This window comes from Dama dama, chromosome 17, assembly GCF_033118175.1.
Source record: "Dama dama isolate Ldn47 chromosome 17, ASM3311817v1, whole genome shotgun sequence".
Taxonomy (NCBI): domain Eukaryota; kingdom Metazoa; phylum Chordata; class Mammalia; order Artiodactyla; family Cervidae; genus Dama; species Dama dama.
Genome location: NC_083697.1, coordinates 31,219,221 through 31,231,588, shown reverse-complemented (window position 1 = coordinate 31,231,588; position 12,368 = coordinate 31,219,221). Strand labels below are relative to the sequence as shown.

Sequence of the window (12,368 nt, the reverse complement as noted above, 5' to 3'; positions counted from 1 at the left end):
TATTTCTTTGTAAAGACTGTTGTCCTTGTTAAATTTTAATGCCTCATACTGTGTTTTCTATAGCATCCTGTACACAGCTTCATTGCAACACTTCCTATGCCTGTTTCGTTTACTGAGCTGTACATTCTTTAACGACAGGTACCACAATTTAGTCTCTTATTTGTAGAGGATGGGAGGAGAGTGGAGGGAAGAAGGGAAGGAGGGAGGAAGAAGGAGGGAGGAAGGAGGAGGGAGGCAGGCCCAGCGCCCAGCCAATCTCATTGCACAACATGAGGGACCCCATTCACTCATATGCCATGTAAAATGCATCCTTGGAGCACAGAAATATGATGTACACCTGTGTTCCTTAGAATTCTGCAGTGTGGTACTTCTAGTGATCAGCACACATTTGCTACTCATTGCCAGGACCAGTGATGAACTCTGTCAAAGAACCCAGGAGGAAATTAAAGCCTTGAATGATGGACTGCATTCCTAAAAATGAAAAGCACACGCCAGAACTGTGATACCAATTACACAGAGATTAAATTAAGCTCCTGGATGAGGTTTATTTTCCAACTGACAACTTATATTAGGTAAAACAGTCTCCAAACTAGACAAGAAACACATATATGTGGTTGAAGGAGTGAATTAAATTACAGAGTTTAAACATTTGAAAACAGTCTGGGGGGAAAAACCTATATAGTGCTCAAACTGTACCTTTAAAAATACTATTTTATTTATCCTCATGTATGAAAAAAGGGGTATACTACCATGTGTACATACATACCAATATTGGAAACAGAATTCAATAATGAATCACACATAAATTTTACAAAGAATAAACAAACATTAAAAAAAACACTGATTGGTTATAGAAAGCAGAGTGGAAGAAAAAACCATTAGCTGTCATCTTCATTTCCATTAAAGAGCAGCACCCTCTGAGAAGAAACAAATTAGTCATTAAGACTCACCTACAGTACACAATAATATACACAAACCGAAGTTAGTGATTGTACTGGTTTTATTCACTTTTCCTAAGCCACTTTATCTTCCTCATGCTCAATGCAAAGAAAATAATATGAAGAAAAATATGTCCTCATTATTCACAATAAAAAGAGTCTGCCTCATTCTGCAGGCCTGGCATATGGTATAAAAGGGAGCACTTCATGGCTCAAGGGGATCAAAGCATCATTTTGATTCTGAGCCACCAAATAGGATCTCATGCATATTTGGTGACTGGACTAACTCCACAGGAGCTGTGATAGACTGAACCATTTCTGTGGTATCCCCAAATCTCACTAAATAAGAAACAGCCCTACACAAAAAAGATAACCATCAACCTGCCCATAAATTCTATCTGTAAGGCTCTTTTTCTAGAGCAAGGTGGAAAGAGGGGTCCTTGAGTACATGGATACAAGTGTCGCTGTGGCCTAAAGATTGCTGGATTGATATTGTGTCTGATATGATGAAGAAAATTCCAGATTAAGAAACTTCCACAACTTGTCTCAATTCTTCAAATAATGGAGCAAGTTCCTTTTCCAGGCTGACAATTAGTCCTAAAGCAAAGAGATTAAGAAATTTGAACATCAGAAAAATGCTTATCAAAATTTGTATACTAAAAAGTAAATGAGACATAGTTCATTTTCTATAACTACACTTAAAACAAAATACTGTAATTCTGAACAAAACAATTGAAAACCCACACTTATTATGAAGTTTACTTTCATCATCTATTATTAATGTAAATAAATAAAACTATTTATATGTATTAGAAGATGTAAAATGAATTATATATGTGCTATAATTTTGCTGGAGTTTTATGAAAAGCTTTAATTCATTTAAACCTCATTTCAAAATTTGCACCAATTCAGGAATAATACACATGATTTTTACTAAAAAAACAAAAAGACTTTTTTCCTGAGACAATTTTAATGAACTTTATCAAAGATAGATAGCAAAGAAATAATCATGATACTTATTATATGAATTCAGTAAAGCTAAGGCACAAATGGATATTTCAAAGGCAAAAATTTTTAAAGATGCCTCATAGGAGTATAAAACACACAGTGAAAGAAGCAAGCTAATCTGGTAATCAGCACATCCAGCTTGTTAGTTTCCTATGGTAGAAGGCTGTATATCTTCAATACTGCTTGTTTTTTGCTCAACTAAAGATCTTCCTGTCTCACACAGCATTCAAAGCACCTGGGATTCACAAGGAATGCTCTACTACTAGAATACAATTCTGGAGATTATCATAATTTATAACAACTGATGATTTTATAGTATGATAGTGATTTACCACAACTGAGGTTTAACATATTTAAAATACCAACACCACTACTATCCTATTTACAAAGAGTTTTCACATACAATATTTTACAGCTTGAAAACATTTAGAAATGAAAGACACCCAACAGTTCATTAAATCTAAACCCCACATTTTAAAGATGAGCAATCTAAATATAGGTCTCAGTGACACAGTTGGAAACAAAACTGGCTCAAATGTCTTGGGAAGAAAAAAACAGAAAAGGAAAGAAAAGCAGTTCTAACAGTGGTGAAATCTGGAGATAGACCTTTAAAAAATTCCACTTAAACTAAAACAGTAAAAAAATTGTAATTCAACTGAATACTGAATACTGTTATGATTTTACACAAAAATATCCAGTGAAGACCACTGGATATAATGAGATCTTACAATGCTCTCTAGAAAGTACCGCTTCCAAGTGTTTGTCCTCAAATTCTTCCACTTTGAAAAAGAATTGAGTATATTCATCCTAGTCACACTCTTTATATTCCCAAACACATTTACCTTGCCCACTATTGTTCAAGATTTTATAGATTGGTCCTTATGGAAATGAATTCATCCGTGATCATTTTTATGTTCTGTTTGGTTATATTCTCTACTGTTTTTTTCTTTTTGCTTTCTGAAACTGTTGTAATGTGAGCAAGATACTGTATTAAAGAGGTGAAAATAACATTTAATTTTCCTTTCTATCTTAAATGATCACTTACCTATACATCATCTCATCTGAACTAAAAAACAATAGCACAAGATCAAGATCAAGAAAGCAGTTCTTAGCTCCATTATACAGATATATATATATATATATATAAACAATTCAGAGAAGTTATATTTCCAGAAAACAAGGAATAGATGGTAGAGCTGGGCCATGCATTAAGGTTTTCTTACTCTGAATCTGTATTTTTATCATATTAGACTGTTCAGATCCGGTAGTATAAAGATTAAAAGCTGTATTTAAGGTAATTAAAACATACCTGTATTAGCACTGCTGCTGGCTATGAAACTCACTACCAAAGGTAAACGATTGAATTGAACCACCTAAAAAGAGAAAAAGATCTAAAGTATACTGTTGTATAGTGAAAAGGCGGTAGAATTCAAATAAAATATCTTAATCTTTCTAAAAACTTTAAATGTGTAAGATACTAGCTTGACATCATGGTATTATGTCATGAAAGAGCTGAAAATAATTATTTCCGTAAAACAGACGTACTAATTTTCTCTTAGAGACATTAATACCACTTAGCCTGGAAAGTTTCTAAGGTGGGGCTGTGTCTTCCTCATCTTTTTTATCTTCTAAAGCCCTGCAGAGTGTCAATTACATAGTAGGGCTCAATAAATATCTGATAATTAAGGAGCTAAAGGCATTATTTCTCAGTCATTCAAGTGGTTATAACATCATGATCTTTTGCCTCCTCTGTGCCACTATAATTTAAATTAATTTACATTTAAGTTAACTTTAAATCAGCTATCTTTTTAAAATATTTAGCCTAAACCTAACCTTTACTGACTAAATTAAAGGTTAGATGAGCTAGTTATCTTCTGCCTAATAGACACTACATAACATTTAAAATATGTAACTTTTAAATTTGATATTTTATAAATATATAACTTTTAAAATGAAAGTATCACATGTGTATATATTTATATATTTTATAAATACATATTAAGTATATATAACTTTTAAAATAAAAAAATATCAACATGTGTCACTGGTGGTGGATGACTTACACCCTGGGAAACACCACTTTAAAGCAGTGCGTGCTCAGTCGCTCAGGACTGGAGTGGGTTGTCATGTCCTACTCCAGGGGATCTTCCCAACCCAGGGATCGAAACAGTGTCTCTTGTGTCTCCTGCATTGGCGGGCAGATTCTTTACTACTGTGAACAAGTTACTGATTTATTCTAAAGAAAATACAGCTGGAGATCAAGAGATCTGTAGCAACTAATTTCTTTCCCACAAATAATAACCTCATTTATTTTATATATTTATATATTTCAAGCCAAATGATGGGATTAGCAGCAATAACAAATAACTATCATTTGACTTTAAGGAAAATCCTGTATCTGTCACAACAACAACAGTGCGTCATTTGAGAAATCACAGCTGTTAAATAAGCTAAGGGCACCATCTACTGGAGGTATTAATAACAGTGACCTGACTTACCCTTTTCAGGATAACATATATTTTACTATTTAATCTTTTAATCTAATTACTCATATTAATTAATTCCTGAAGTAAAATGTGAAAAAAAATCACTACAGTTTAACATAACCAATTTGAAGGTTAAGGTGTTAAAATTCCATCACTTTGGAAACCAAAATTTAGAATTATAGAAACAAACTATTCTAGACAGAAGAGATAATAATAGTTGAAATCATCAGCAAACCATTTGATAATTATGAACTTACCTGGTAGGTGTTATAGTAACAGATGATACTTTTATTTTTTGAAAGTCCGAGTTTGCTCCCTTGGTCTGTTGCAAGGGCAAAAGTTGATAAGAAACCAGGTCTCAAAGCATGCTCTGGAGCGTTATCATTGGCCACTGGAAATACAAGTGATTTAAGTAAAAATTATGCAGGATATACAATGGGAAGAGATTAAAAAAAAAACAAAAAACATAAACTTGTAGGGAAAAAAACCAGCACAAGAGTTACGCTTCACAGCACTGAAGTTCGTAACACTAATTGGGTCTTGTCAATTTAGGTGAGAAAAACCATTCAATCAGAAGTTGAATAATCACAACTAAGGGAATAAATGCTGCTTCTCACAATTTTTCAAAAAATTTCAAATGAATACTAAATGTTTCTATTTTCTTAATATCTAACTTAAAACAGGTCATGATTATCAGCACAATTAATAAATTGAATATTCTGGTTAACTAGGAGCAAAGTGAGAATACTGAAAAAAAACTTCAAAAACCTTTGCTCTTACGAAACCCACAGAAGCATCATTTGTAGATGATGATAATTCTACACCTGGCCACTGATTTAAGTTTTGTACACTCACTGAAAGGTCTAGGTGGAGCTGGTTGTACCATATGTGCTGAGCTTAAGGTTTTAAACACTGAGATCCTCAAAAAGAACACTGGAGCTGGAAAATCTGAGATTATTTTGTTCAAAGTCCTCATTATGGGACTGAGAAAAGGAAGTGATTTGCCCATGGCTACCTATGTTCTGTGCTGGGTTAGGAAGCACACTGGATCACATATCAGAAGATGATGGGTTCTATGACTATCTTGTCCCTGACTCATGAGCAACTTGGAGCTGACAATGTACTCTTTGCATCTGACCATTTTCATTAATAAAATGAAAGAACTACATTAGCTCATTTCTAAACTTTGGTTGAATTCTAAAGTCTGAAATTATCTCACATATATGATAACCCCAGGTGGAGAATATATTGTAAACAAAATATGCAGAACGTTATTTAACCTTTCTGTCATATCACACATACTTTAAAAAAAAAAGAGCTAAACCTTAGGCAAAAGGAAACCTTTTCTTTCCTTTTTTTTTTAGGTTAGCCAACTTTTCTTTAGGCAAAAATTCTTGCTAAATTCTGGTTAACTAAAGTAACTGGGAGGTTAAAAGTTTTTCAAAATCTTATTTCCAATAAGGAAGAACAAGAAATAGTAAACAAAACAATAAATTTATGTTAATTCAAATGTATGGCTGGCTATCCTAAAACCACCAGCAATACTGATGAAAAATATATGCTGGGGGAGTCCGTGGGTATAATATGGCTAGCTGCATATATGCTCATTCTCATCACTCAGATTTAATAATCATTTATATTATACATAAAATGTCTTTAATGGGAAACTGGGCCTTCCATAAATCCTTGCTTACACTCTGCATGCTACCATGATATAGTTGATATATAATAAGTTAAGATTCCAACCTAACCTTCAACACACAAAATCAAACATTTTCTTCCAAACTATGTCCTTAATGTATTGAAATGGGTTATTTTTTGCTTGCTTTCTGTATTACTCAGATATAAATACATTTTTATTCAAAAGCAAACATGGCACTGACATGTAATTGCGGCATTTTACCTTTAATGACAGGCACTCCATCTCTATCTGACACAACAATAGCATGGAGCCCCTCAACACTAGAAAGAAAAAGTTAATATATTATAAAACATTGTCTCAAAATATGTAACTTCAAAATCATAATGATAATTCTCATGTATATTTCTGAAAAACCATGAGAACTCAATCACTGACCTAAGCTCCTAAAACATGTTTGCCAAACTCTTCAACCATAGGAAGCAAAAAGAGACCCAGTTGCTGCCTTCACACAACTTACAATCTAAAGGGAGAGTGGCTATCATTCAGATTACCTCACACAAATGTAAAACTACTGTGAGAATTGCCATTAAGAGATGTGTGAGGCTACAAGAGAGCTTACAAAAGGAGGGGTAGATTCAGATAGGTGGGTCAGGGAAAGCTTCCCGGAGGAAGTGGTACCTCAGCTGAGACGTTATGCTAATAAAAAAAGTGGAGTGGGGAGACCACTGTAAGCTGAGAGAACAGGACAGAAAGAATGGAGGTCACAGGGCAATCCTTTCAAGCATGCCTGCACAAGAAGTAAACAGAATGGTCAAGACCACAGCTCTGAAGTAAGACAGACCTGAGTTCCTGTTCAGGCTCTGCTGCTTACTGTTTATGCTACCTTGCATCAGTTACAAAACCTCGCTAAGCCTCAGTTAATATGAAAATGGGGATACTTATACTCATTTGTGTGTGTAAGTCGTTTCAGTCGTGTTCAACTCTCTGTGATCCCATGGATTGTAGCCCGCCAGGCTCCTCTGTCCATGGGATTCTCCTGGCAGGAATACTGGAGTGGGTTGCCATGCCCTCTTCCAGGGGATCTTCCTGACCCAGGGTCTCCTGCATTGCAGGCAGATTCTTTATTGCTGAGCCTTTGGCTACTGTGAAATTTAATACAATGATGCATGCAAAGTGGAGGGTGGCTGGTACACAATATTCAAAAATATGAATTAATCAATGTTGTCATCCATACACACTGAGAATAACATAATTTGTCCCTGCAATTTAAATATGAAGTTATTAGAATTCCTAGAGCCCTAAAATGTTAAAAATTATAATACGGAAACATTCAAATCGTCATCATTTACACCGGGTTTCCACATGGTGGAAGAATCCACCTGCTATTGCAAGAGACATTGCCACAGTCACCCCAGTCTTTAGCAACCACTTCCCAGACTGGTCAGCAGCCATCAATACTGAGGCAAGATCCTCCACCAGCCAAAACTTTAAGACTCATTAAAGGCTCAGATGATGGTTAGCACTTTTTAGCAATAAAGTATTTTTTACCTAACAATGTACATTGTTTTTTAAGACATCATGTTATTACACACTTAACTACAGTAGAGTGTAAACATAACTTTTATATGTAACAGGAAACAAAAAAAAATTGTGCCTCGCTTTATCTCAATATTCACTGTACTGCAGTGGTCTGGAACCAAACCCACAATCTCTCTGAGGCATGCCTGTATCTTAAAATATCTGCAAACTGCAACATTTGCTGTTCCTACTATATCCCCGAATAAACGGATGATTGTTACTAGCTTAAGAAAGAGAAGTATTAACTTAATATTTTAGCTTAGGAATGAGGAGTATTACTATTAACTTAATGTGCAGGTGCATAAAATATTTCTGAGGGTAACAATGGGTGTCTCAGACAGGGATTGTGTGGCTGGAGGACAGGGATAAGAAGCTCCTCACTCCGTGTCCTTCAATTAACGTCTGAATCTTGAACTTTATAAATATATTGCCTACTCAAAACGTGGTAGTGTATCCAACTTTCTGTGACTCCATGGACTGTAGCCATGGAGTGGGTAGGCATTTCCTTCTCCAAAGGAACTTTCTGACCCAGGGATTGAACTTGGGTCTCCTGCATTGCAAAAAAATTGTGAATCACTATACTGTATATCCCCATGCAGACACAGCAATTAGGCTTAAAAGCAGTATTAAAAATAAAGGCAAGTTCTTAGGTTTTTTAATCCAGTAAACTGCTATGAAAGAACTCTAAAGTGGCAAGAAACTGGGTTCTAGCACTTCACGTTCACTAGCTGTTTAATTTGAGACAAGTCATATAATTTCTCTGGGGTTCATGTTGTTTATCTGTAAACTCAAACTGTATCACTTGTGCTACCTAAGATTATGTTAGGTATTTGAAAGTGCTAAATAACAGCATAACATAATATTAGTCTAAGATAAACAGAAACAAAATACTAAACAAAATCAACACGTTAAGCAGAATTTATTTAATAACAAATGAGTAATTTTTTACCTTGGTAATTTTTTATACAGGAATCGTTTTAGATCCTGAAAGAGAGTATAAAAATTATATTATAATATGCCTGGAACTGGTTCTCTAGACACTGTCCTATCCACATCTCAGATACCTTAAGTATTCATTCACAACCATTCTTGCTTATGCTTTCTCATTCTGCTTTTGATGCTTTAAGGAGTGATGTAACTTGCAACGACTAATTTTTTTCTCTAAGCCTCAGTTTCATTATGTGTTGAGTAAGCATAATTAAAGAACCTACATTATAAGACTGTTACTAAAGTTTATTGAGAACACTCATGTCAAGTGATTAGCATATCCAGCAGCAGAAACACAAATACATATTAGCTATGATATTAGATCATATGTCTCATACTACTGTACATCTTGTTGCTAACTTTGAGTTCACTTGAGAATATATTATATTTTTCCACATCCACAGACTTTTTAGATCTGAGCTAAGTTGACTAACTTCGTGAAACTCAGTTTTCTTACATGACTAAAGACAAATGACAATGTGTGTCAAGTATTCAGCATGGAACATAATTATGACTTAAAAAAAAAATAGAAGACTACTTTGTCTCATTACACTCTCTCATCTGGGGAATTTCACTGACAAGCCAGGCAGCAATCATGAGCTCTACATAGACAAATCAGATACACGTTGTTTTGACCCTCTAATTCCTACTACTCTCCAAACCTGAATGTTCATTTTATTTCATGGTATCACCACCAGCTTACCTTTGCTCTCATCTTAAACACAAAATCACAAAACTCAGCTCATCATTTTTCATCCAAAATCTAGATTTCCCCAATCTCTTCCTGTGTCCACTAATGGCACCACTATTCCCTGTTACTTAGCTTTGAAACTTAAGGTAATATAATAACCTTAAACTCATATATGTCACTTTAAAAACCACTTGTGAAGTCAAGTATTTTTAAACTGATGTTCTTCTCTCCTTTTCGGATGACATTACAATTTAGGTTCATTTTAATACTTATGACTTACACCAGCCTCCCAATTGGTATGACAGTCTACCACTTCTATCTCACACATTTCTACACAATGCTAATAATCATATAATTCTCCTTCACTAAATGGACAGTTGCAGTGACTCTCAACCCTGGCTATGGAAAACACCAGCAGAGTATAAAAAGAACTCTGACGCCTGTATTGGAAATGCTCCCCAGAGGATTCCCCATGCAGCAAAGATCAAGAACCAATGTTTGAATGGCTCTGCACTGTTTACCGAATTATGTACAAATCCTGTAGATATCTGAGGCTCTCTACAATATGGATAGTCTACAACTCATTTTATAGTCCTGCTTCCTACCACTCCCTCAGCCCCAGATGAAATGGACTATTCACAGCTCTGCAACACACATCTTTCTGTTTCCTATCTTTAACTTTGCTAGTGCTTTCATTCCAACTATTAATAGTAATACCCTCTGGATCTTACTTAAAAAAAAATCGCTACTCATCAACTAGAGCTAGTCTCAACCACCAAATACTCCAAACAGGCTTCCCTGATAAAGACAAACTGATGTAATCCCTCTCTTCTCTGAGTTTTCATGCAATAATGTATGCATATCTATGATCACTTGCCTACTGTACTTTTTTTTTAACCTTTAAAAATCCTTAAGGGGAGAAATTATACCTTAGTTATCTTTATATCTACTACAGCCCTTATCAGAACAATCTTTTCAAGCGAGATGCTCAAAAGAATTTAGTGATTTGATTATGCCTGGAGAATAAGGCCTCAAAAATATACTGGAAGACATCCAAAAATGGAGGGATAAAGACATAAAAAATTGCTAAATGTTGAAACACATAATCCTGCAACCTAAAAGAAAAATCAGATTCATGCTGTTGAATAATCATTTAGTGTAGTTAACAGCATGGATTCTGGAGTCTGCCTCGGTTGGTATCCTGACTCAGCAACAAACTAGCTGTGTAATCTGAGGAAGTTACTTGATCCTTCTGTGACTTAGCATCATCTATTAACACAGTGATAATAACAACAGTGCATATCTCATGAAAGTTATTGTAATAATTAAATGAGTATATGTTCAATGTTCCAAAGAATATTTAGCATGTATGTAAGCAAAATGTGCGAGTGTTGCTTAGTCGTGTCTGTCTCTGCAACCCCACAGACCGCAGCCCACCAGGTTCCTCTGTTCATGGGGTTCTCCAGGCAAGAACACTCGAGTGGGTTGTCATTTCCTTCTCCAAAAGGAACTATAGAAAGAAAGTGAAGTCGCTCAGTCCTGTCTGACTCTTTGTGACCCCATGGACTGTAGCCTATCAGGCTCCCCCACCCATGGAATTTTCCAGGCAAGAATACTGGAGCGGGTTGCCATTTCCTTCTCCAATATAAGCAAAATAACAGTATGTAAAAATATAACAGCATGTAAAATACAAACAAATATAAATATTAATAATATTAATTCCCTGTTGTTTTCAGAAACTAGTACAATTAAGTTTCCTAAATGTAGAATTTTAGTTGTATTGCTGTGTTAAAAAGGCAATGGTTATAAATCATCTGAAATTGCTATAGTGAACCAAAGAGACATAATTGGAAAAAGATTCAGAGCAGCAAACCATCATTTAGAAACTGAAATGGTAAATATGCAGAACCTTTCTTATGCTCAGGGCCCCGAAAATTACTCCTTTAGTCTCTGACTTCAGATCCTAGACAAAGTAATTGGAGGGAAGCGGTAAAACGAAACAAATTTCTATTTGGGAAGCGCTACCTCTCCCCACCCAGTAGTCTAAACCTACTCTCCACTCTCCCCTTCCTATTATGTGGGGGTGTTAACTCACATCCGCCATGATGAACCCCTTTCTCCCGCAGGATCAATCTCCACGCCTGAAAGAGAAACTCCAGGTGACTCTCCCCTCAAGACTTCCTCTCCCACCCCACCCCCAACCTAATAAACAATGTCAGCTCTCCGCTGGGTCAGGCAAGGATCCACGGCTCCAGGGCTCCAGCCAGGGAGGCTGATTAGAGTCGGAGTTCCCAAATACTCAGGCGGGTAATCGAGATGCCTGACAGCCCACTCCACCCTCTAACCCCTCAAAGCCAAGCTCAACCAGGAGGCGAAAGCGGCGTCTTTTCTTCCGTCTCACCGCCCTCACCACTTGCGGCCTAAGCCACCGGGCAAAGTGGCTGCAGTTACCTGGGTTTCTGGGCTGCCTGGTTCTCTGAACTGTCAGGGACAGTTGTTCAGGGACAACTTCTGGGACAGGTTCCTCTAAAAGCTGCAGTCACATGATTTGTGACCGCGTCTGTGCTCCCGGAAGCACTTCCCAAGACTCCGACGCTAGGTGACGCGGGATTTCCGGGGAGGTACTTCGACAAGGGAGCGCGCATTTGCGCAATAAGCCCCGGCCCACTCCCCGCGGGTGCTTTTTGCGTCTGTGCAGAGTTCCAGCTGTCCTGGACCTCTGCACTTGAATAGAGATTGCTTTGAGATCGCGGAACCCTGAAGATTCCCAGAACACGCAAGCAAGAAAACGTATTTGTTTGGGGAGGGTGCATAAATTTCATTATTTTTTTTTAAGGGCCCGTTATCTTGAAACCTCTTCTTGTAGATGAATAAATTTAAAGGGGGTGGTGTTACATACTGAACAGCAAGCTCCAGATTGCCCGTGGTTAGAAGCCCAGGTCCGTCGGTCTCTGATCTAATTTAATCATCTTTCGGCTTTCCCATGCGAGCTACCCTCGGACTGTGACTTGTCTGGATTGAATCAAGGATCCTTAAGC

General features: G+C 36.5%; 1 protein-coding gene across 6 annotated transcripts; it reads right to left on the bottom strand.

The window, feature by feature from the left end:
• Nucleotides 1-982: 982 nt before the first annotated feature.
• Nucleotides 983-11,917, bottom strand: LAMTOR3 (late endosomal/lysosomal adaptor, MAPK and MTOR activator 3). 6 transcript variants are annotated; one of them, XM_061164343.1, is made up of 7 exons: nt 11,782-11,917; nt 11,426-11,471; nt 8,602-8,636; nt 6,336-6,394; nt 4,690-4,823; nt 3,256-3,319; nt 983-1,535 (listed from the first exon to the last, which is right to left on the bottom strand). In XM_061164343.1, exons 2-7 carry the CDS (start codon nt 11,432-11,434, stop codon nt 1,462-1,464), a joined length of 375 nt encoding a protein of 124 aa, XP_061020326.1. In that variant the 5' UTR covers nt 11,435-11,471; nt 11,782-11,917; the 3' UTR covers nt 983-1,461. The 6 variants fall into 6 exon arrangements, 1 of the variants encoding a protein (XP_061020326.1); XR_009696497.1 differs by lacking the exon at nt 983-1,535 and adding an exon at nt 10,768-10,840 and having other exon boundaries at nt 2,767-3,319; nt 6,336-7,216; XR_009696499.1 differs by lacking the exon at nt 983-1,535 and adding an exon at nt 10,768-10,840 and having other exon boundaries at nt 2,767-3,319; nt 6,336-7,175.
• Nucleotides 11,918-12,368: the final 451 nt, after the last annotated feature.

Excerpts from the sequence above, each read along its gene's own strand:
- LAMTOR3 (XM_061164343.1), bottom strand. Across the intron at positions 6,395-8,601 it reads CTGTATAAAAAATTACCAAG|TGTTGAGGGGCTCCATGCTA; the intron begins GTAAAAAATTAC and ends TTTTCTTTCTAG. Across the intron at positions 4,824-6,335 it reads TGGAGTGCCTGTCATTAAAG|TGGCCAATGATAACGCTCCA; the intron begins GTAAAATGCCGC and ends TTGTATTTCCAG.